Below are 25,401 nucleotides of genomic sequence, written 5' to 3'. Positions count from 1 at the left end.
CCTCTCTCCAGTCAAGCAATTGGTACCAGCATAGTTCAAAGGTACATTCCATCCCAGCAAAAGCATACAAAGAGAGTGTGGCCTATGGGAGGGGGTGTGGCCTGCGGAGAGTCTAGAGGGTTTGATAGAGAGGTCTTGCGGACTGCATTTGGGCCCAGAACCTAAGGTTCCTTGCTCCCCCTGGGGATCGCATGCCAGCAGCTGGGTGTGGCCAAGAGTGGATGCAGCTACCACACACTCTCATGCAAACACACAGGGACATATATAGGGAGACACACATGCAGGCGTACAATCCACCCTCCCCAGCTGATGCATACATGCCAGCTGAGGATGGGAGTTATCACTCCCTCTCTGCTCATCAAAAGATTGATCACATGACTAGGGAGGGGGCAATTAGGTCCCACCACCCCAGCACTGTGGGTGGAATCCAAGGTAGAGCTAAGTCTCTCTTGTTTGGTCAGCACAAGGATTTCTGCTTCTGCAATGTAACGATTTCCCCCTCTCAAATCTGTTGTAGGAGTTTCCCCTAACCCTCTGGAGCAGATTTGGCAAAGGTGTGGGAGGAGAGGAGAGAAAGTTCCACTGCACAAGCAGAAATCCTTGTGCTAATGGAATAAAGTAGTGGGATATTGCCTTGCGTCCCCCCCCTCCCACACACACTTCTGCCACTTTTTCTTGACATTGGTGGGAAAAATTGACTGAGGGGCTCAGACCAGCTCCAGAACTGAGGGTTAGCAAACCCCCTCTTCTAAGATACTAGGCAGCAAGACTGACTGCCATGGTATTAAAACTACCAACACTGGGTGCTTGTTCTCTATCTGTTCAACTTATAAATTGGGATAAAGTACATTATTACTAAAGGCACAGGAAGTCTCCTTCCAGAGAGGTTTTCCAGCACTCAGGAAGCGGGGAAGGCAACACGCAAGGCACCTCTTCCAGCTCTAATTTACAGAACTGTGTTTATTTCACTGCTAAGTGCTCCCTCTGGTGGCAAAAAAACCCCTACATCTCCCCACCCACCCCGTATACATTCCATAACCTTGTATACTGAATTAGGTAGGTGTTCAAAACACTTGTAGTAACCTTACACCGGGGTGGGTGACGTGTGGCCCTCCAGATGTTGCTGGACTGTAACTCCATCGACCCTGGCTATTGGCCATACTGGCTGAGACTGATTGATGGGAGTTGGGAGTCCAATAACATCTGGAGGGCCACATGGCTCTCACCACTGACTTAAAGGGAGGTGAACCTCTCTTGATAAATCTAACAGAGGAAGCAAATCAAGTCACCCACATGCTGAAATACACCATTATTTTCAATTGACAACAATGCCTATTATTGGCTAAGCAACTGAGCTAAATACAGTTTTTTATGTTTCTTACAAACATTTCCCAACAGAAAACCAGTGTTGCCTTACAATAATTGATTTTGAGTTTGTGTTTCAAAATAAAGTATCACACAGAACGAAATTACAATGTACCATTTGTAATTCAGTCATATGAGAGCATTGGTCTGGGATCTGACTACTTTTGCAAGGCACTGTATCAAGGAAGCCAACAGTTCAAATCTGCCATTAGCTCACTTCATGGCCATAGGCAACCAAACTCTCTTAGCTCTGTATCTGCAATATGGAGTTAATACTGCTGACCTACTTTACAGGGTTATTGTATGGATTCAAAATAATAATAATAATAATAAATGCAAAGCACTCTGAAATCTTAAAAGTGCTGTATACATAGTATATTTCATCAGAATGAATCATTTTTGAAGATAGGAGCTTCCTGTGCCACACAGTCTTCTGCCTTCATATGGCTACTGCAAAGCAGGCCTTGCCATTTCATTCCCTCTATTTCCAATGTTCAGGCTACAAACATTATTGCTTATTTAGCCAAAATGCACAAATAGGAAGTACCAGCAGGCTTGGAGGAACCCCAAAGTTGGAAAAAAAATAAAAAATGGGTTAAAAAACCCTACTGGGTGGGGAACAGCCTAATGAGAACAGAGTGTGCTCATGGGACATGGAATGCTGACTGACTATTGGGGGGAGGGGGTTAACACAATGGAGGAGGAGAGCATGACTGAAACGCTGAACAGAAGCACTCCACACAGTAACATTCATGGCTCCCCCTCCCCTCCAGGGTGGTAACCTCACAGACCTACAATCCCCAGCACCCTTAATGAATTACAGTTCCCAGGAGTCTCCATGACTGTTAAAGTGGCATAAGAGTGCTTTAAATGTATGCTGTGGATCTCATTTTTCAGATAGTTGCTTTGTTGTTGTGTGTTTGTTTTACTAAATGTATCACTGCTTTTCACTGCCCTTTGTTGTTTTAATATATTTTAATGTGTTTGCAAACCACTTTCAGACCTCTATTACAAGGCAATGTACAAAATTTAATAAACAAATCATTTTGCAAAAGAAAAAAAAGTACCAGCTGACAGAGTACCTGAAATTGTTGAGGCCTCTCCAGTTGATTCATCTGAGGCATTATCCTCCCCAGCCACGTTGCCCTCTGACTCAGTAGCCTGCTTCAGATCCTCCACAGTTTTCAAAGCAGGATGTTCTTCAGTGCCCATCTCATCTGCAGATGCAGAAATTCCATAGTTGTAGTGTTCTGTTCGTACAATACCCAACTGAGTTACAACCCAGTAAGAAAAAGGGTACTAGATCTATTCAGAGTAGACCTATTTAATTTAACAGACATGACTAACCGAAGTTCATTAATTTCAATGAGTCTACTCTGAGTAGGACTTAGTTGAATACAACCTAGAGAGTTTTTTCCCATTTTAATCAGATGTCAGCCGCCATATGTAGGCGAGCAAAAGATAGTGCAGGGACACACTGACAAACCATAAGATAGACCAACATCAGCTTTAAACTCAAATGTTAATTTAATTAGAGGAGGTGTTGAAAATCTGTGACAAGATCTTCAATTCCTTTTTTTAAAAGCAGTCACTGGAGCCCCAATGTGGATTTGGACCATGGTCTTGTGGGAGGAGAAATAAACCCTTTTTTAAAAAAACAAAAGTACACTTTAATTAATTTTGTTAAAGATACATCTCAATAATTACACTTAATGCAAAAGGGTATCCGGCATATGCTGGGGGGTAAAAAAAGGCCCACCCTATATATACGGTCTGCCTAGTAAATGTTGCAAGACGTCACCCTAAGAGTCGGAAATGACTCGCACTATAAGTGCGGGGACACCTTTACCTTTAATGCAAAAGGGGAGAGGAACAATGGACCAAATAAACTAAAGATAAGCTACAAACAACTCAGGTGCATAACCCAGTGTATGGGTATGTACCAGAAGTTAACCCTTGCTCCTGCATCATTATCCTGCTAAGAATCCTACTCCCTTGAAGCTGCTATTTGCCCAGTTAGGGGAAAATTAGGATACAACTTTTTTAAAATCAGGTTAAATAGACAGAATTGTAATGGTGGTAGACTATTCATTCCTCTTTGGGTGAAAATGCTCTCTACATCTTATGACTAGAGATGTGAAGGCCTGGGGCAAAAACTGAAAAATGGGAGGGGCTCCTGGCACTTTTGGGTTTTTTTCTGAAAAATTGGAGAAAACAAAGAAACTTTTTTTCCTGAATGTTTGTTTTTTCCCCAGGCTTTCACATCTCTACTTATGACTTCTGAATTGTGAGAATGGCATCCTGGCCTCTTTCTTGGCTTCTCTGGATGCCCCTCATTGTGTGAATACTCCACATTAATGGGAGTCACAGACACACAGTGATTCACATGTGGCACTTGGCTATTCTCTGCACAACTGGTCTTAAGAACGTAAGAAAAACCCTGCTGCATCAGACAAAAATCTACTGTAGTCTGTTAAGGGTGCTGGGAATTGTAGCTCTGTGAGGAATCTAACAACTCTCAGCACCCTTAATAAGCTACAGTTACCAGCATTCTTTGCAAGAAGCCATGTTTGTTAAAGTGGTGTAAGAGTGCTTTAATGTATGGCATGGATTAAGTGTGGGGAACCTTTAGCCCTCCAGATGTCGTTGAACTACAATGCCCATTGTCCCTGGCCACTGACTACATTTGCTGAGGGTGATGGAAGCTGTAGTTCAGCAACATCTGGAGGCCAAAGGTTCCCGACCCATGGTGTGGATGTAGTGCTGTTTTACAGCACACTTATACGCACATCTCAGAATTAACCTTCACTGATTTCAACAGGAATCACCAGGTAAGTGTGCATTGGATTGTAACCCTTTCCTGTCAGAATTTTACACATACACAGTCCCCAGTGTATTTCTGTTTTCCCAGTGCAACTGTAGGCTCTTGATGTACAAACATTAGTCTAAGAATTACCACTTTGCCAAATCGTTTTCTTACCATTTTCCTGTCCAATTAGATAATTTGCAGCATCGCTGTGCCCAGCTTCGCACAGCGCCTTCAGAAATAGCGAGAACCATTGTTTCTTCTGCATTACTCTGCACAGCAATTCCCTCACTGCTGCTCTATTCCCTTTAGCAAATTCAGCTCTGATCTGGTTAAAAGAAAAAGGGAAATGGGAAGACTCAAACTGAGATTTCTGTAAGATGTTTCACAATACAGAAAACAATGTTACTTTATTTCTCTGCAGTCAAAATACTGGATTAAAAATATTTTCATGGGTAAAATATCAGGTGGGTGAACAGACCAGCCTTCCACAACTTGGCCCCATCACTGGCTGGGCTGATGGGAGTTGTAGTCTGTATCATCTGAAGGGCACCACACTTGTCTAAACATTCATGAAAAACGGACCAGTAAGATTTTTTTTAATGTGGACAACAGCAAAACTTCGACTTGTACGGATCCTTGCAGGTACTAGTTTCTCCTGGGAAAGGAACTTGTCACACCCACTGTTCAAGCTATCTGTGGCATTGAGTAGGTGTTTTAATACAGTCAATGAATCAAATTGTAAAACTTTTCCTGGATTGTACTACTTCATGGTGAAGATGGGGGCAGACTGAATGGTCTATGAAGAGGGAGGAAGAATCCCTCCACGTGAAAACAATGACTCGTCAGGAGAATGGCTGCCTTGAATCCTTGTCCGTGAAATGCTGATTTCCCAGATGTTCAAATTTAAAAAAAAAAAAAACCCTAAACGATCAAACCTCACCAGCAGCAGCGTCGAGTGGTACAGTCAAAATATATATTACCACTGGATTCTGCGGAATAGAAAAGTTCGCCCCGAATGTTTGAAACGACACACTATTGGATCGTAAGGTGTGAACAGGCCTCTAAGCCTAACCCTTTATACGGATACTATACACACACACCCAAATGCCCCTTTTTGTCGGGGGCGGAAGGAGGAGGAGGTAAGTGGATGAGATTTTAGTTAACACAGGGTTACCTACCCGCTCCACGTCCTCGGCCACGAAAAGGTTATTCTGTAGGCACTTTTCCGCCAACTGCATGGCCCTCAGCTTCTCCACGAGGTGGGGAAAGAACAAGTCCACCAAGAACTTGCCCGTGTCATTAACCGCCTCCAGGGAAGGCGAAGGCAACTGGCACATGCTGGGATCAACGTAGCTGGCGGCTTCGAAGCCGCTCCTCGCCAGCGCCTCGCAGAATTCCTGGCACAAGCCCGGAGGGCGGCAGGGATGGTTCTCCAGGGCGCGCAGGAGCAATTCCGCGGCTTCGACGTCCCCCTTGCCATTCGCCGTGGCTCGGATGGCGTCCTTCTCCTCGTAGCTCAGGGAGGGCATGAAGTCCAGGACTGGGATCACCTGGATGTTGCTCCTGATCCGACTCCTGAAGCAACAAATCAGGTAGAGGATGGTCTCGTCGCGGGAGGGCCATGTCGCCGGGGCTTCCATTCTGCTGCGAGCGGGGCGATTCCTGCCGTCGGGGGTGGGAGTCTTCAGGCACCGCTGCTAAAGGAACGCTTGTCGGGCCGCCGCTCTGTTACGGGAATCGCTCGGTGGGATCGTCGGTGGACACCGCTTCACTCCGGAGGGCTGTCCCGCCGACTATTCCTTCGTTCTCTGGCCGTGGGGAAGGCCGACCGCAGTATTTTAAAAATACTGTTCTTGAAGTTTCCTTCTGCAGGACGCCGGAGCGACGCCGGGTATCGCTTCTGTTTACTCCGCTTGGTCGTCACACTGCCTAGGCGAGTTCTCCGGGCTCTTATAAGACAGCAGTTTCAGTTTCTATTCTCGCCTGGCGTTCGGTTTCCCAACCCAAAGCGTTGCTAAGTCAGCTTATGTCACGGGAGGCAATGGGGTGGCTTTTCCTTACAAGCAGGTTTCGGTTTCGCATGTTCTCACGAAACAAAGGACCTAAGTTGCAGGATCCGTCTTGACGCTTTCTGTTTTCTTCCTTCACCTTGGAAAAACCCGCGCAATCCTTTGTAAGAACGCTGCAATAAACGAATGGGGACTGTTGTGCGACTCGAACTCCCATCACGCCCCTCCCCGCCAAGATCGCCGGTGGCAAAGCATGATGGGCATTGGGTGTCCAACAATAATTAGAGGGCCTCAGGTTTCCCTCTCTGCTGCAGCGAGTTTGGCTTCAAGGCCCTTTGGTCACTTACAGCTGACCTCTTTGTTGAGCATTCTTTGCTGAGCATTCATTCTGAGTATTCATTCTGAGTTTGAGGGCAAGTTAAACAATGGGTGCTTCCAGACAGTTCCTATATTCAGGTGGGTTTCAGTTGCATACTGGCTAGTTCAAGTTGCACAATTAAAGTCGATCTGGAGCTCTTGCGCAGCACGCCCACTTGGATTTTTTGCAATAAAGAAAGTGACAGGATTGGAAAATGTGAGATAACATCTGCTTGGCACAATATCGTTTAACCAACTTGCAAACAAACCAAAAAGAAGCATCAATTGCTAGACAGGTCATACTGGTTGATAATTTGGTTTTTCTTTGAAATATTCCAGATGTAACACGATAACTTTTCCACAGCTTCATATTGGGGTTTGTTGTTTTAATTGTAATGGTATTGCTCTTTTTATGTATTCCTTCTCATGTGCTTATATTTTTGTTCTGTTTTCTGTGCTTTCCAACAACAATAAAAGTTGGTTTGTGTTTTTAAATCGCTGAACAGGTTATCTGGAAGCAACCAATGCCGTGTCAAGCAGTTGTCATCTCACATTTTCCAATTCATTTTCCCACCACTTTTCTTACTGCAAAAAGTCTGATTTTTAGGGTGGAGCAGCAGTTTTGTGTAGGGTACCAACTCCACTTTAATTGTGCAACACTAATTTGCCGGTATGCAGTTAAATCCCACCCACAAAACAACAACAGTGTGGAGGTAGACCTAGTCTTCATGATGTATTCATTCACAGTGGCATGGACCATGTGTACACTTACTTGGAAGTAAATCCCATTGAATGAAGCCATGAAGTTTCACTGCCTGTCTCAACCTAACTTACCTTACAGGGTTGTTGTGAGGATAAAATGGGGAGGGGAGAACCATGAACACCATTTTGAGCTCCTTGGAGGAAAGGTGGGATATACAGTGCCTTGCAAAAGTAATCAGACCCCTGACCAATGCACTCTCATATTACTGAATTATAAATGGTACAGGGTAATTTCGTTCTGTATGATATTTTATTTTGAAACACTTAAACTCAAAATCAATTATTGCAAGGTGACATTGGTTTTATGTTGGAAAATGTTTGTAAGAAACATAAAAAACTGAAACATGTTGCTTGTATAAGTATTCAACCCCTGTACTGTGGAAGCTCCCAGTTTACACAAATGACAAATTGCCCTATTGAGGACACAGTTACCTTAACATTGGCCTCCACCTGTGAACCATTAAAGTTGCTGTCACATTGTCAGGATAAAAAACCCACTGTTGGAAGGATCATTGGTCAGGCTGTGGATCTGAAGGAAAATGAAGACCAAAGAACATTCTACAGAAGTGAGAGATAATGTAAACCAAATGCATAGATTAGGAAAAGGGTACCAACTAATATCCAAGTGTTTGGATATCCCAGTGAGCACAGTTGGATCAATAATCAGGAAGTGGAAGCTGCATCACACCACCCAGGCACTGCCAAGAAAAGGCAAAACTCAGTGCTCGAACAAGAAGGAGACTTGTGAGAGAAGCCACAGCGGGGCCAACAATAACTTTGAAGGAGCTACAGGGACTGGGAGTGGAGTAACGGTGCACCAGTCAACCATATCAAGAGCTCTGCATAACACTGGCCTGTATGGGAAGAGGGCAAGAAAGAAGCCATTACTCAAAAAGTACAATCTGAAGGCACATTGGGAGTCTGCCAGAAAGCATGAGAGTGTCCCAGCTGCTATGTGGGAAAAGGTTTTGTGCTCAGATGAAACCAAGATAGAGCTTTCTGGCCAAAACTCAAAGCACTATGTGTGGCACAAACCTAACACTGCCCATGCCTCAAGACACACCATCCCTACAGTGAAGTAGGGTGGTGGCAACATCATGCTGTGGGGATGCTTCTCATCAGCAGGGACTGGGCATCTTGTTAAAATCGAAGGAAGAATGGAGCAAAATACAGGGAAATATTGCAAGAGAACCTGATTCACTTCACTAAAAATCAAGCTTGGGAGGAAATTCACTTTTCAGCAAGAAAATGATCACAAGCACAAGGCAAAAGCAACATTGGAGTGGCTCAAGAACAAAAAGGTGAATGTCCTACAGCAGCCCAGTCAAAGTACTGATCTCATTCCCATTGAGAATCTGTGGCGCTCTTCAAAAATTGTGGTCCACAAGCGATGTCCAACCAACCTGAATGACCTGTAGCAAGTCTGCCAAGAAGAATTGGCAACTATCCGTCTGACACTGTGTGCAAAGCTGGTACATACTTAAGACTTAAAGCTGTTATTGCAGTGAAAGGTGGCTCTACCAAATATTAATGTGTGGGGGTTGAATACTTATGCAAGCAACATGTTTCAGTTTTTTATGTTTCTTACAAACATTTCCCAACATAAAATCAATGTCACCTTACAATAATTGATTTTCAGCTTCAGTGTTTCAAAATAAAATATACAGAACAAAATTACAATGTGCCATTTATAATTCAGTAATATGAGAGCACTGGTCAGGGGTCTGCTTACTTTTGCAAGGCACTGTAAATGTAAGAATGAAATAAAATAAATAAATAGAGATGTATTTGGAGTAAATATGCTGGGAGTAAGAGTGTTCCTTTTGGGAAGAAGGGCAGGATATAAGTTTAGTAAATAAATAAATCCCTGCTTTTTATTCAAGTGCAGAGGGTGATTTTATTTAAGTGGGCTGTCTTAGGGTTTTGATTCATGGCAAGAAGGGAGGCATCATTTCTAAAGTGAGAAAAATACAAGTGACTGGCACTCCTTCACTTCCTCAAGGGCAAGTCAGACCCTGGAGTTGTGGGGTTCAGTGAGTCAGTGTCAACAATCAAATATGCCAAAGGCAGCGAGGAAACATTCTGCAGAAGTGTGGCTTATTGTTTGTTTAAGGGAGAAAAAAATTGAAATGGACTGCCTTCAAGTTGATTCTGACTTATGGCGACCGTATGAATAGGGTTTTCATGGTAAGCGGCATACCATTGCCTTCCTCTGAGGCTGAGAGGCAGTTACTGGCCCAAGGTCACCCAGCGAGCTTCATGGCTATGTGGAGATTTGAACCCTGGTCTCCCAGGTCGTAGTCCAACACTCTAACCACTGTGCCACACTGGAAAAGCGAGGTGGAAACTAGTACCACTCTCTAGCCCAGAGGAAGCTAACATGGTGCCCTCCAGATGTTGCTGGACTACAACTCCCATCATCCCTCACCACTGGCCATGCTAGCTGGGGCTGATGGGGGTTGAACAACTTCCAGAGGGCACATTGGCTTCTCCTGTTGTAGCCTTCTAGTTGAGGCCTGTGCTTTGTGTCATCTTTGCACAAGAACATAGGTAGCTGCCTTATACTGAGTAAGATTCTCGGTCCATCTAGCTCAGTATTGTCAACACTGAGTGGCAGCAGCTCACTAATGTTGGGATTTCAGACTGGATATTCTGAGCCCTATCTGGAGATGCTGGAACCTATTGCATGCAAAGCATGTAGTCTTCCCTTGAGTTGTAGCCATTCCCTACAAAGTACCACCTTCAGTCAGTGAATGTCCCAAATACTTGTATGTAGTGTGAAACAAATACGCTTATTGTATATGTAAATAACAAATTATAATTATTGTTATTTAAAAACTACTTAATCATAGGAAATTATGTTGGCTTTCTTTTGAAGGAGGATTCAGAGGATTGTTGCAGGGAGGAGAATCAGATTAGTCCTTAGCCTCTTTTCATTTCCTCCCCCCCCCCAAAAGACCTCCTCAATCACCTCCTTCAGCAGTAGGGTTACCAGGTATCTGGTTTTTGGACGGATGCTCTGGCTTTTGGGGGTCCCCTCCAGGTCTCCGGGAGACTGGCCTTAATCTCCGGACTCTCAGCTTCAATTTTTTTAAAAAAAAGTTTCTAGGTGGCCTGGTTCCCGAGATATACACCAAAACGTCAGCCCCCCCACAACTGTTAATGCTGTTTAACAGGTCTGTTATAGGAGCTCCTAGCTCTAACTCCGCCCTTTCAAGATTGTAGCCAATAAGTGAAGCCAGGGTTGTGATTTGTTGACCCAGGCAGTACCTAGACTTAATTGCAACGTCAAAAAATGGTGGTTTTGAGATTCTCAGTTTGAGTAAGTAAGAATATGGCTTAAAGTTTTTTTTCCTCTTTTTTTTTTTTTCATTTATATACTGCCCCATAGCCGAAGCTCTCTGGACGGTTTAGAGCAATTAAAAACATTAAAAACAAATATACAAATTTTAAAACACAAAAAACAATTTAAAAACACAATTTAATTAAAAAAAAAACAATTTAAAAACACATGCTAAAATGCCTGGGAGAAGAGGAAAGTCTTCACCTGCTCCCGAAAAGATAACAGTGTTGGTGCCAGGCATACCTCGTCAGAAAGATCATTCCATAATTTGGGGGCCACCACAGAGAAGGCCCTCTCCCTTGTTGCCAGACTCCCAGCTTCCCTTGGAGTAGGCACCCAGAGGAGGGCCTTGGATGTTGAGCATAGTGTACGGGTGGGTTCATATTGGGAGAGGCGTTTCATCAGGTATTGTGGTCCTAAGCCGTGTAAGGCTTTATAGGTTAAAACCAGCACCCTGAGCTCGGAAACATACAGGCAGCCAATGCAAGGGGGCCAGAATTGGTTTTATATGTTCAAACTGTCTGGTCCCTGTTACCAATCTGGCCGCTGCATTTTGCACAAGCTGCAGCTTCCGAACTGTCTTCAAAGGCAGCCCCACATAGAGCGCATTGCAGTAATCTAACTTGGAGGTTACCAGAGCATGGACCACTGAAGCCAGGTTATCCCTGTCCAGATAGGGGTGTAGCTGGGCCACCAACCAAAGTTGGTAGAAGGCTACCTGAGCCTCAAGTGACAGAGATGGTTCTAGGAGAACCCCCAAGCTACAAACCTGCTCCTTCAGGGGGAGTGCAACCCCATCCAGGACAGGTTGGACATCCACCATCTGGTCAGAAGAACCACCCACTAGCAGCATCTCAGTCTTGTCTGGATTGAGCCTCAGTTTATTAGTCCTCATCCAGTCCATTGTCGCAGCCAGGCACTGGTTCAGCACATTGACAGCCTCACCTGAAGAAGATGAAAAGGAGAAATAGAGCTGCGTGTCATCAGCATACTGATGGCAAAGCACTTCAAAGCTCCGGATGACCGCACCCAATGGTTTCATGTAGATGTTGAACAGCATGGGGGACAGAACTGACCCCTGTAAACCCCATACTGGAGAGTCCAGGGTGCCGAGCAATGTTCCCCAAGCAGCACCTTCTGGAGCCCACCCGCAAAGTAGGAGCGGAACCACCACCATGCAGTACCTCCCACTCCCAACTCAGCCAGTCTTCCCAGAAGGATACCATGGTCAATGGTATCGAAAGCCGCTGAGCAATCAAGGAGAATTGACAGAGTCACACTCTCCCTGTCTCTCTCCCGACAGAGGTCATCATACAGGGCAACCAGGCTATTTTCATGCCAAAACCAGGCCTGAAATCCGACAAATTGATCCAGATAATCGGTATCATCCAAGAGTGTCTGGAGCTGGCCTGCCACCACTCGTTCAAGGACCTTGCCCAGGAACGGAACATTTGCTACCGACCTATAGTTAAGATTTTCTGGGTCCAGGGAGGGTCTCTTCAGGAGTGGTCTCACTACTGCCTCTTTCAGGCAGCCAGGGACCACCCCCTCTCGCAAAGAGGCATTAATCACTTCCCTGGCCCGCTGGCTGTTCCATCTATGCTAGCTTTTATTAGCCAAGAAGGGCAAGGATCCAGCACAGGAGTGGTTGCACGAACCTGTCCAAGCACCTTGTCAACATCCTCAAGCTGTACCAACTGAAACTCATCCAAGAAATTGGGACAAGGCTGTGCTCTGGATACCCCGCTTGATTCACCTGCTGTAACACTGGAGTCTAAGTCCTGGCAGATGCTAAAGATTTTATCCTGGAAGTGCCTAGCAAATTCATTACAGCAGGCCTCAGATGGTTCTACCATGTCCTTGGGACCAGTGTGTAATAGCCCCCGGATAATTCTGAAGAGCTTCGCTTGTGTGCAAGAGTCAGACCCTGGGCTGTTGAAGAGGCCAGTGCTTTGAAAACCTTAGCAATATGAAATTATTTAATCCAATACTTGTTTTTCTGGGAGTAAAGCAATGCTAATCCCATGTACCTGGAATAAACCCCATTGAATTCATTAGGACTTACTTTTGAGTAGACATGGTTGTTGCTGTGTGTGTGTGTGTTGCTAAATTTGTTTAAAGCAAATTTATTATTTGATTTATATCCCACCCTTCCTTCCAGTAGGAGCCCAGGGCGGCAAATAAAAGCAATAAAAAACTTTAAAAATCATAAAAACAGACTTTAAAATATATTAAAACAAAATATCTTTAAAAACATTTTTTAAAGCTTTAAAAACATTTTTTAAAGAAATGGTTTAAAAACATATTAAAAAGCAATTCCAACACAGGCACAGATTGGGATACGGTCTTAACTTAAAAGGCTTGTTAAAAGAACACGTTCCTTATCACTTGAGGCTGCAGTTTTCCCTGGTTGAGTAAGCCCCACGATGGGACTTGCTTCTGAGTAAACAAACATAGGATTGCACTATAAATATCTTTACAGGTTGTGTAAATAATAAACATATTTGATAGTCATGCTTATATAAATATTTCTTCATACTGTGTCCCAATAAGTATCCGATTTCACACTATGGTTGTACAATACTTCCTCTATATTTTAAGTATGCCCTTCTTCCTTGGGGTCATCATGGTTCTCCATTGTTTTCATCCTGACGGGCAGATAGGTTGAGAGATAGTGAGTAGCCCATGGTCACCCACTACACTTTATAGCTCATTTCCATTTTGAAAAATTAATTAAAACAATTTACATGCCAGCAAAATTTATGAAGTGGATCCACACAATACATTTAAAGCACATCCAACTCACATTTAAAGTGCATGATCTCCCCTAAAGAATCCTGGGAAGTGTCGTTTCCCCCTCACAGTTAGAGTTCTCACCACTCTTAACTAACTGCAGTTCCCATGATTCTGTGGTAGGATTCATGTGCTTCAAATGGGTGTTGAATGTGCTTTAAATAAATGGTGTGGATCTGCCCTAGGTACGATGTGCATTCAAGAGTGAATTGAAAAGAACAATTTTAAGAGATACTTTTTTAAACAGGGAAAGGGTTGTAGCTCATTGGTTGGGCATATGCTTTGCATGGAAAGGTCCAGAATTCAATTTCTGGAAAAGACTATTGCCTGGAATCCTGGAGAGCCAATGCTAGTCCATGTCATCAGTACTGAGCTATGTGGTACCAAATGGCCTGAGTCGGTATAAGGCAGATTCCTTTGTTCCTAAAAGTGGGAAGAGACTCAAGGGCCACAGTGACTCCAAAATTTATTTATGTATTTTATTTACAGTTATATACTGCTTTATTGTAAAAAAATCTCAAAGCGGTTTACAGAAAGAATTAAAACAATAAAATTCTTGGCAAAACCAGTTAAAGATATGTATTTAAAAACATTCAAAATAATAAAACCAACAATGAGTTAAAAACAGATTTAAAAACACAATAGCTTCTACATGCCTGGATAGGCTTGCCTAAACAAAAATGATTTTAGCAGGTGCTGAAAAGAGGTGTCTGCCTAATGTCAATAGGCAAGAAGTTCCAAAGCGTATGTGCTGCCACTTTGTTGTTGTTATGTGCCTTCAAGTTGATTTCGAATTATGGCGACCCTATGAATCAGTGGCCTCCAATAGCATCTGTCATGAACATTAATGGCTATTAAACCGAGGAAGCAGAGGTTAAATTTCCACAAGTGAGCTACGTGGATTAGAAGTGAAAGTTGGCAGAGCTCGAGCCATCTTCAAGGACACGTTGCTATGCAACCTAGGCTCGGGCAGCTGGCCTTATCTATATAGAGGGCCAGCAGACACTTGCAGAGTGTGGGGGTCGAGGAGTTTGTACAGAGAGAGAGCTTGTGATATATTCTATTGTCAGTAAAGTGACTCTTAAAACTTATTACTTGTCTGGCTCATTGCGTCAACTGGAATCTAGCCTGTCACTATTCTGTTCTGCATCCTGGGCACCTGCTTGCGCCAGATACAACATCCAACAAGTGGTAGCAGAGGATGGTTACCTGGTGCTGATGGTTACCTGGTGCTGAGGATTACCTGGTGCTGAGGATTACCTGGAGCGGAGGATTGCAGAAAAGCGGCAGAGAAAAGCCAGGATTGCAGACCAGCGAGAAAAACAGCAGAGAGACGGAGAAACCGAAAGCTGAGCTGAAAGCTGTGAGAGAGCCGTGGGAAAGAAAAAAAAACTAACCGAAGGACAGAGGTGAGAAGCTCTAATTACAAAGGCGGTGAACTGTGAAAAGTGAAAGTATGTCTGTTATGTTATTGGCCGGGATTCCCTTGGGAAGGCTGACAGGGAAAAATTATGGCACTTGGAAACAGAGAATGCAGGCTTTTCTAGTGAAAGAAGACCTGTGGAAAGCTATCGCAGAAGACCCACCCGCCGGGGTGCCTATTCCAGCAGATTGGAGAAGGCTGGATGAGAGGGCAAAGGCGTTAATTGTTCTTGCTATTGATGATTCTCAATTACTGCACGTGCGTGATGCAGTAACAGCAAAGGAAACCTGGGAAACTTTAAGAAATATTCATGTGAAAAAGACTGCCAGTTCTAAAATATATCTTGCCAGAAGATTGTATCAGATGCGCTTATCTGGAGATACAACCATGTCAGAGCATTTGTTGGAAATAAACAGACTGTTTACTGAGTTGTCAGAACGTGAAATTGAACATTCTCAAACGCAAAAAGTGTATATCACATTAGCTTCACTAGATTCAAGTTATGATAGTCTGGTGAGCTCTTTGGAAGCAATGGACGATGCCAATCTCAATATGGATTATATAGAAGGCAAACTTTTACAAGAATTTCAAAGAAGGCAAGAAATGGCAAAGCAGGAAAAGACTGAGTCTAAACACAACGTGGAAAAGCAGAACAACAAAGCAGCACAAGAGAGACTGTATGGACAAAAGGCATGTTATTTTTGTGGTTCCAAGCAACATCTTCAAAGGAATTGTGAAGCAAGAAGAAGAGGAAGAAAACCATGTGTACAGGTGATCTATGCTAGTAAGAATAAGCAATGTATTAACAATGAGCAGGGAAATAACTGTAAAGAATTATGGGCAATTGACAGTGGGGCAACAAATAGTATAATCAAAGATAGATCCATGTTTCATACATTTTGTGACGTAGAGGATCATGTAATAATGGCTGATGGGACTAAGAAACTGATCAAAAGTAGGGGTACAGTGAAATTAGCAGGTTTCAATACCATTATGACAGATGTGCTGTTTGTTCCTGATATCGAATGTAACATTATGGCTGTGTCGAAACTCAATGAAATGGGGTTCACAGTAATGTTCAAAAGGGGTTCAGTGCATGTAATGAGAGGAGGAAAAATATTCATGAAAGGAATAGTGAGGAACTCATTGTTCTTCTTATACTTGAAACAAACAAATCATGTACTCATGTGTGCTAATGAGAAACCCCATAATGATTGTGTACATTTATGGCACAGAAAACTAGGCCATATAGGATATGAAAATGTGGTGAAAACAACTGAGAACAGTAATGATATTACATTGAGAAACTGTGGTAAATATGTAGACTGCCATGTGTGTAAACAAACTAAGGCAGTTGTGGCTGCAAAGAACAAAGAAGCCATGCCTAGTACTGATGCATCTTATCAGTTAATACACGTGGATTTAGTGGGGCCATTTCAACCTACTCAGGGGGGTGCAAGATATTTCCTGACAATAGTTGATGATTTTTCAAAATTCTGCACTGTTTATTTACTAAAAGCTAAAAGTGAAGCTGCAGAGAAACTGAAAAGATTTGTTACAAAAATTGAAGTGCAGTTTGGTGTCAAAATACAGAGAATAAGATCAGATCAAGGAGGAGAGTTCTCAGGACACTCTTTTACTGAATACTTGGATAAAAGAGGGATAAAACAGGAGTTAACAGCCCCTTATAGTCCTCATCAGAACGGGTTAGCTGAACGCTGGAACAGGTTGCTTCAGGACTCAATAAGATCAATGCTGTGTGACTCCTCTTTAACACAAGGTTTCTTGGGGAGAGTGTGTTCTGTATTCAGCTTACATTCAAAACAGAATATTCCATAAGGCCACTGGAATGTCTCCTTATCAGAAATTGTATGACAGAAAACCCAGATTAAAACATTTGATTAGGTTTGGAGCAGAATGCTGGGTACATGTTCCCAAAAATAAAAGGACAGGGAAGCTGCAAAGGAGAGCAGACAAAGGGTACATGCTGGGATTTGAAAACACGTATTACAGAATTTGGATGCCAAAACAAAGGTCCGTGGTGTTAAGCAGAAGCGTGCAAGCAATAGAGCAGGATTGGGAAGAGAAAACATATGTGGAGTTGGGAAACAGTGAAGTTAGTAATGAACAAGAACAGGCAGACACAGTACCAATAAAACAAGAAGAAACAGGCAGCAGTAGTGAATCAAGTTCTAGCTCTGAGAGAGAAACAGAGGAATCGCCTGACACAGACACAGACACTAAGGCAGAAATACAACCACGCAGATCAGAGAGAACAACCAAAGGTATTCCACCTGTTAGATTTAAAATAAATTCCATTAAACATATAGACTTCAGTAACTGGAAAAAGTGGGATGATGGAAATCATGAAGAGTAATAAATAATTGCTGTAATAAATGTATGTAATAAAAATGATGCTAAGATTCTAATGAAATGTAATGGCTGTAAAACCAGATGATGCAAATGTAAATATGAAATGTAACACATGTAAATGGAAAAGAAATGTAACTGGCAGAATGTGGAAATTTAAGGTGGGGGATTGTTGGCTATTAAACCGAGGAAGCAGAGGTTAAATTTCCACAAGTGAGCTACGTGGATTAGAAGCGAAAGTTGGCAGAGCTCGAGCCATCTTCAAGGACACGTTGCTATGCAACCTAGGCTCGGGCAGCTGGCCTTATCTATATAGAGGGCCAGCAGACACTTGCAGAGTGTGGGGGTCGAGGAGTTTGTACAGAGAGAGAGCTTGTGATATATTCTATTGTCAGTAAAGTGACTCTTAAAACTTATTACTTGTCTGGCTCATTGCGTCAACTGGAATCTAGCCTGTCACTATTCTGTTCTGCATCCTGGGCACCTGCTTGCGCCAGATACAACACCCTGTTCAGATCTTGTAAGTTCAGGTCTGTGGCTTCCTTTATGGAATCAATCCATCTCTTGTTTGGTCTTCCTCTTTTTCTACTCCCTTCTGTTTTTCCCAGCATTATTGTCTTTTCTAATGAATCATGTCTTCTCATTATGTGTCCAAAGTATGATATGTGTCCAAAGTCAGAGGAAGGCAATGGTAAACCACTTCTGAATACCTCTTACCACAAAAACCCTATGAACAGAGTATCCAAAATGCTGCCACTTTACAGGACTGATTTCTTACAAGAGCAAAACAAGTACTATGTGGCAGCTAGGGTTGCCAGGCTCAGGGCCCGAGTATGATTCTGTATCTTTAAGAGAAGAGATAATTCAGCCAAGTGCAGGTTTCCTTGCAACACTGTAATGGAAAAAACCACAAGGTGAAATTCTCCCTTCCCCTGCACAACTTTTAAAGATACAGAAGACCTCTTGGTTGCTAGGCCTAGCCTCCAAGAAGTCTTCTGTATCTTTTAACAGTTGTGCAGGGGGAAGGGAGAATTTCACCTTGTGGTTTTTCCCATTAGAGTGTTGCAAGATAACCTGCACTTGGCTGAATTATCTCTTCTCTTAAAGATACAGAATCATTCTCAGGCCCCGAGCCTGGCAACCCTATGTGGCACCCATAACATGGAAAGCATGAACTTGGCCTGGTAGCAAATCAGCAACCAATGCAGATTTCAGAACAGAGGTATTATGTGCTTATAGGGTCTCACTCATGTCAGCAATCAGGCTGCAGCATTCTGCATCAACTGACTGGCTGCCAGGATTTTTTTAGTTTTGGTTTTCGGTTATGAATCCTGACTGGTTGTGGGATGCTAAGTTGTCTGCCTTATTCGTAGGAATCTTGTTGTGGTTGGTATGGTATTGCATTTAGGAAAGCATTACTGTCTTTTGTTTTTCATTTTCTGTTTGCATTTCATTTACCTTTAACCTCACTCCCTTATATCCATAGAAGCAACAGCAGTGGTTGCATGTGCTCAGCTCAACCCCCTAAAATACACTGGTGATGCACCTTGTTGGTTGCATGGCAGTTTGTTTCTTGCCCAATAGTGGTAAAAGAGAATCCACATATTTGAAAGTGTGGCTGTAGTTGTTGTTCCCAAGCTGATGCCTGTGAAGGTAGAAGGTGTCAATTATTACTCACTAGAATTGGGTTGGGTGACAAAGTGAGTTTATAGCAGCCCACAGGGGAGACAGAAAGGGTAGAGAATCTTCTTACTCTTATTCAATTCTCAGACCTCTTTCTGAAGTGACGGGTCAAATCTGTAAAGAAGTTTGGAGCAGCCACGTTAAAAGATAAGGGAAACTCTGCTTGGATATGTATGTCTTTGCAGAGGATCCCTAGTCAAAGTTTACCAACAGTACAATCCAAACTATGTCTACTCAGAAGTAAGTCCTATTGAGTTCTATGGGGCTTAGTCCCTTAGTAGTGTGTTTAGACTTGCAGCCTTCAGGGGCATCCATCTTTACTCCTGAATGCTGTTATCTAACATCTCCACAACACTAGGTTCCTTTCTTCCTACAGTGGCTTTCTGGTGACTGGCCTGGCGGCACTTAAACCCTTCTTGCCGAAAGCAAGCACGCTAGATTAAATGTTCCCTACCCAGGCTCCATCTTTTAGCTAAGATTTCTATTCTTAATTTCCAATCAGATTTTTTTTAACTGTATGCTCCAAGCAACTGTGATTGATGCTTAATGTATCATGCTTAATGACTTCACTCGGGCCCACCTCTGTGACATCACTCAGGCCCGTCTCTGTAACATCACTCAGGCCCGTCCCTGAAATCTCAGGTTTTGGGATGCTTCTGACCTGGCAACCCTATAGCAGGAAGCCCTGATCCACGAGGGAGGGGGGGAGCACAGAAACAGGCAAACATCTCTGCGTCACAAGAAACCCCCTTTCCACACCTCTTGCTGGTTTTTTCAATCCTCTCCAATGTTACAGGCCCAAAATACTTTTAGGGCAAGCATTTGTATCTTGACAAATGGTGTATTGTCTATGCTTACACATTCAGAAGTAGGCAATATATTGTTACTTATTCATCCCAGTTCCCTGGGTTGTTAAGACACTCTAGAGGCAGGGATGGGGAACTTGTGGCCCTCTAGATGTTGTTGGACTACTAACTGTACATCAGATTCCCAGAAAACAGCTGTTGCGGCCTACTCACTTGCTCACTGAAGACCATAGAACAACCAATGTGGTACCCTCCAGAATGTTGTGTTTTGTTTTTGTTTTTTACTACTGCTTCTATCAGTCTCAGCCAGCATGATAAATGGTCAGGGATGATGGAAGTTGTAGGCTGTACTTGGGAGGGTGCTGTAAGAATAATGTGACTATACCTTTAAGGGCACTTCCCATGTCTAGTTTAAGAGCTTAGGCCCAAGCAGGAAGTGGGCTTCAGGCCAGTGAGAAAGTAGCTGAAGAAGAGAAGACATATTGCACAGTTATTAAATAAACTATTTCTTATTCAACTCCTCTGACTTGTTCCTCATTACTAGAGAACATGATAAGTACCACATGAGCTACCCCTGCTGAAAATTCTGCCTCAGTTTTTAGATCTCAGACTCTCTCAGCTTTCTTTCTGGATGTTCAAACCCCAACATGACTGTTGCTCACACAGAGCAGTGGTCTGAGTCTCCCCCTTTTTGCAACTAAACTGCCCATTTAGGAAACAAGGGATAGTTAACATCTGCCAATAAAGGAATTTCCACCAATTGTCTCTTTTAGCAAGCAGTCACTTTTACAAAGATTGGTCTGTCAGCAGCCTTAAAGGCTAGTTGACCTAGCAACTGTTTAAGCATTTTGCAGCCCAATTCTAAATCAATTTAGCCCACCAGGTTCAGTGAGACTTCCTTAATAAGTAAGCACCTGTTTTCACTTGTTAGGATTGTTTAAACCTCCAACATTCCATGTAACAAAACTTAGGGCCATAATATACTATGTTTACGTAATGGTTAGAAGTTTTTCCTCAGCCAGCTGGGACAGCATAAAATATAGAAACGTTATCAGCACTGCAACAATCATGTTTGCTTGGTTTTGTGAAATGAATGTTTCATAATGGTTTCATTTCATAATGTGAAATGAAATGTTTACATGAAGTAATCCTTTCTCACAGTAGTCTGTAAAACATGGTAAACTAAACCATGGCTAACTGGGATGGCACAATGTACAGGCTCTGGAGGGGAACCACTTTGCTCACCCCAGTCCTTTTTGCTCCCATGCTGAGCTAAGCCGAGGTTTGGCTGTGTGTCATCCGAACCCAGGCTCATAGGATAACTCTTTCCTCACTAACCATGAGCTGTAGCCAAGAAGAAACACTCAGCCCAGTGGCTCAGGCTGCAATTTCCCCACACCGGGTAATCCTCTTGTATCCTCCAGGGCAGGCATCTGATGTCCCTTGTTTATTTATTTATAAAAAATACTTGTATAATTTATAAATAAATTTATAATACAAATTTCATACAAAATATCAAATCAGTTTACAACTATTATATACACAAATAAAATAATTAAAATGACAGATCACTAGCTATTTCAGATTTTTTAAACAATTATCTGTGTAGGCCTGGCAGCATAGAAAAATTATCAGCCAACGTTTAAAGCAGGGGTGGGGACCCTTCAGATATTGCTGGAATCTAACTACCATCATCCTTGATCACTGGCCAGACTGGCTGATGAGAGTTGGGATTCCTGCAACATCTGGAGGGCCACAGACTCCCCCACCCCAGTTTAATATTGAAGACATCTACTTACGCACTTCACAAGCACTATTTTGGAGCACAACACACAGGGGGGAAAGCCCTGACAACACAACACCCACACAGTTCCCTGGGCAGGGGAAGTGCAGAGACCGAATACCTCTTGGGACAATGGTTCAAGACCCAATGCAGGGAGGAAAAGGCTATTTTGTCAACCAAAGGGAGCTGTTAGCTGCAACCGCCAATGATTCTCTGTACAGGCATGGGGTTGGGAAGCAGTAGATGGAAGCTTGTTCCCTACCATGAAGAAAGGGCAAATTTGACTCCTCTTGCCTTTTGCATGCCTGGCCATTCACGCTTTTATGAATATACAAAGCGCAAACAAAACACCCCAAAAATAAACAAAACAAGGTGATGACAACAACCAATTATATGTATATAATTTTGTGCCATGGGGACATAACCAAAAGTAATCTATATAGCATTTTATTCAGGCATCCCAAATTGCCATGGATGCTGCAGACTGCTGTTGAGGAAGGTTTGCATATAATAAAGTACCACCATATAACATGAAAAACAGCCATGGTTTCAGTTCCCTGTAAAGATTGTAAGTTATGATGCTGTATGATTTTTAATTGTATTTTTATTGCTATTTTATTTCTTATATTGTATTTTTTGTGTCACACTTTGTCTTCTATAGAATTCAAATTGTAACACAATAAAATGCAGTATAAGAAATAAAAAGCATTAAAATACAATTAAAATCAATATGAATATTTACTGCAGACACACTATTTCCACCAGGCCTGAGAGGGCAGGGCCTTGGCTGATTCCAGCTACAAAGGCTGCCGCTGAATGTGCCAGAGACCATCTTCCTATGAATCCTGCAAGACCTGCTCCGCATGACTTCATTTCCACCCAGCCTGGAGGGCAAACTGAGTCTAGCTACAAAGGCGGCTTCTGCTGCTCAGTATGCTTAGACAGCATCAGAGTGGGGTAATAGGGGTTGCTGCTAGGGTCAAGATTCAGTTTTGGAGATGCCTTTATTTATAAAAGTATTTATATATCGCCCTCACAAAAGATCAGGGCTGTGTACAGCAACATAAAAAAAAACTTCAAAAGCAATACAAAACAATCGTTAAAATGACTGGCTACTCAAGAAAACTTTTAAACAACTGCATAGGCCTGTCAGCCTATTGATTATATTCTTGTATTTTTATTGTTAGATTTTATTATGAGTTAGCAGAGGATTGTTTCATTTTATTGTATATTTATTAAGATAAGATGGTTTAATTAGCTCACTGTCAATGACTTTTTACACCATGTTACATCTTGTGACTGTAACCCTTTGATGTTGTGAGCCACCTTGAGCATGTTTTAACTATGGAAAGAAAGAAACAAACAAACGATGATGACATTTTACATGCAGCAGGTCCCAGGTTTGAATCTAGGGTACTGTGGGATGCGTGCATGTCTCCATATCAAGGTATACCTGAGCAGAAGTGCTGTATGGACCAATGATATAGTTCCTGCATGGGTCAGCCAGCCCTTTTAGCTTCCCTTCTCACAACCCATGTGATCAATCCACCCTCCTGCTATTTTAACCCACTAAGCCAGCCCTGTTAGGTAGCACTGCAACAGGCCCTATTTCTTCACACACACCCAACTGAGTGCCTCATCACCATCATTCAAGTACATCATAGACCTTGGCAGCTGCATCCACCTTACTTGTGGCCTACTCCCTTACAGTCCAGGCGACCTGAGTGAACCAACAGTGGAGGAGCTATGGGGCCTTTGTCCATAGAGCTCCCTGACCCACCCCCTCAAGAGTCCCATCCTGAGGCCAGTTAAAGTCAGATCATAGTGTGGATAAGGAATCTCAAGCTACCCCTGCCTAGCAACAAAGAAAACAAAACACGCGGCAAAATCTTTAGCCCTGTTCACAGCACAAGGCGAGGGCACAGGGCCACGACCACCAACCCTGCCCCCAACAGCCCTGCAAGCACTGCATTGCCCACTCCTCTCCTTCAGAGGGAGAGCAACCCCATCCAGGACAGGCAACTGACCTTTCTCTGCCAGCTCTGCTGATATATTTTTGTATATTACTTATATATTTTGATATATTAAGCAAGTTAGAAATAATGCCTTTAAATAAATAAATAAATAGAGCCACCATAAGATGGAATCTGGAACAGGGCCATAAACCTTAAGTGTCATGTAGGACTTCCTTCTTGGAGATACCAATGGCTATTCCAGCACTGGCTGGCCCACCTATCACACTATAATTTCATGGCCAATGAAAGTCCTGCTGCACCAGCTGATTCGAATATCACCACCATGCTACCTGCTGGGACTCCTTCACTGCTGGTGATGGCTGAGGCTGACATTATCTTCGCCACAAGACAGGATGCTACAATTCTTTCACTGGTGAATCCAATTTTTGCAATGCTAGGCCTGCTCCGATCACAGATTTCTTTCCTATGCTGACCTGTTGTGTACAAACATTGGATGTTTCCCTTGGTTTGGAATCCACTTCTTCCACCCTTCCTGTCTTGGCAGCAAACAGTTACTCAGTGGCAAAAACTGGGTGAGGTGCAAGGCACTGTAAGTTTCTAGCAAACTGCATTTTCAAGAGAAGAAAGGAAAACAAGATTTAGACACATGGATATTGTCTGCAAAATGACTGAATGTGAAATATCGATATTATTGTTCTGGGAGCTCTGTCTTGATAACAAGCATACACTGTGATGTGTTACAGTAGGACCTGTATCTGTGATGTTGTATTTTACAATTAAAGGTAATAGTCCTTAAATCCTTTGTTAGAGAGTTATTGTAAATAATTATCTATCAACCAAGCCCCCCATAAGAAATGTAGAAGTCATAACACCCCAATTAAAGACATCTTAGTTGTATGAATTTTAGCAAACTGATTTGCATCACTGTAATGAAAATTTGCATGCGACACAGACACAGAAAACAGTTTGAAACAGAAGGCATACTCTGTTTCTTTACATTGAATTGCCACATACTGCATCTGTTGTATATCATAGCCATTTGGCCATACTGTTTATTTATCTAAAATATTTCCGTATTGCTATCAAGAAAGAATCCTCTGGGAAGATTACAAAATTATAAAACTTGGTCCCTAAACTTTTTTGGGCCTGGGTACACGTACGGAACTCTTAGAAACTATTGGGGGCACCACAAAATACCAACTTCATATAAAAATTGGTGATGCTCAGGAACACCCCTTACCCCTCCCCAAAAGACAGAACACCCACCCTGAAACAAGCAAAACACAGGTAAAAGAGGCACCTCTCTGAAAAAAAGAAGCACAACACACTCAAAACAGACAATAAGCACCAAATCAAACAAGCAGACAACCCCCTTCCCAAAACAACAGACAAAACATGCCCCAAACAAACAAAGCAAAATTTCCCTTCACACAACAAGAAAAGCAAATCATAAAACATTCAAGAAGATAGCCCTATCATTCCCCAATCCAACCTTTCTTTTCAGTTTTTAACGGCGTTGCGAAGTCTCAGGAGAGGCCCTGTTACCTCCAGCCTGGCTAAAACGTAATGACTTCTCAGTTACAATTGCTTACAGTCGCAAGAACTTCCGTAAAATCCTCAGCACCAGAGCTTAAAGATGTTTATCCCAAAAGGCAAAGTTATAATATCCGAGTCGACTGTTAGAAGAGTTTCAGAGACAGAATAAAAGCAAATCACCAGGCCTGTTTGAAAGTTATTGTAAGCTAAGTCTTTATCACTACCTTTTATTTCTAAGTGAATTCTTTGCCGTTAAATCTCAGCTAAGTCATTTCTATGAGCATCGACCATTTGAGACAAAAAATGTGACCTACAAAGTACACCCAGAAGTGCTGCATCAAAGCAGTGAGATGAGTTACTCTCTCACTTTCTCGTCTCTGTGATCC

General features: G+C 42.8%; 1 protein-coding gene and 1 long non-coding RNA gene across 5 annotated transcripts in view; both read right to left on the bottom strand.

Moving 5' to 3' along the window:
- The window catches only part of IFIH1 (interferon induced with helicase C domain 1), a 38,717-nt gene extending 32,268 nt beyond the window's left edge, over positions 1 to 6,449 (bottom strand). Inside the window, exons 1-3 of one of the 3 annotated variants that reach the window (XM_061608632.1) lie at positions 5,353 to 6,449; positions 4,346 to 4,499; positions 2,448 to 2,615 (exon numbers count right to left, since the gene is read on the bottom strand). In XM_061608632.1, coding sequence (XP_061464616.1) covers positions 2,448 to 2,615; positions 4,346 to 4,499; positions 5,353 to 5,814 — 784 coding nt within the window. In that variant the 5' untranslated portion in view covers positions 5,815 to 6,449. The remainder of the gene's footprint in view (positions 1 to 2,447; positions 2,616 to 4,345; positions 4,500 to 5,352) is intronic. The other 2 variants (XM_061608634.1, XM_061608633.1) reach the window with 2 other exon arrangements.
- Positions 6,450 to 10,766: 4,317 nt separating this feature from the next.
- LOC133376466 (uncharacterized) lies at positions 10,767 to 25,317 on the bottom strand. Of its 2 annotated transcripts, none has more exons than XR_009760491.1 (3): positions 24,972 to 25,317; positions 23,953 to 24,084; positions 10,767 to 11,590 (listed from the first exon to the last, which is right to left on the bottom strand). It is a non-coding gene; the product is annotated as an uncharacterized LOC133376466 (long non-coding RNA). The 2 variants fall into 2 exon arrangements; XR_009760490.1 differs by lacking the exon at positions 10,767 to 11,590 and adding an exon at positions 20,104 to 20,183.
- Between the last annotated feature and the right edge of the window lie 84 nt (positions 25,318 to 25,401).

This window comes from Rhineura floridana, chromosome 2 (assembly GCF_030035675.1).
Source record: "Rhineura floridana isolate rRhiFlo1 chromosome 2, rRhiFlo1.hap2, whole genome shotgun sequence".
NCBI classification, from domain to species: Eukaryota; Metazoa; Chordata; class Lepidosauria; order Squamata; family Rhineuridae; genus Rhineura; species Rhineura floridana.
Note: the sequence above shows the minus strand (reverse complement) of the source record. Positions and strands in the feature narration are given on the sequence as shown.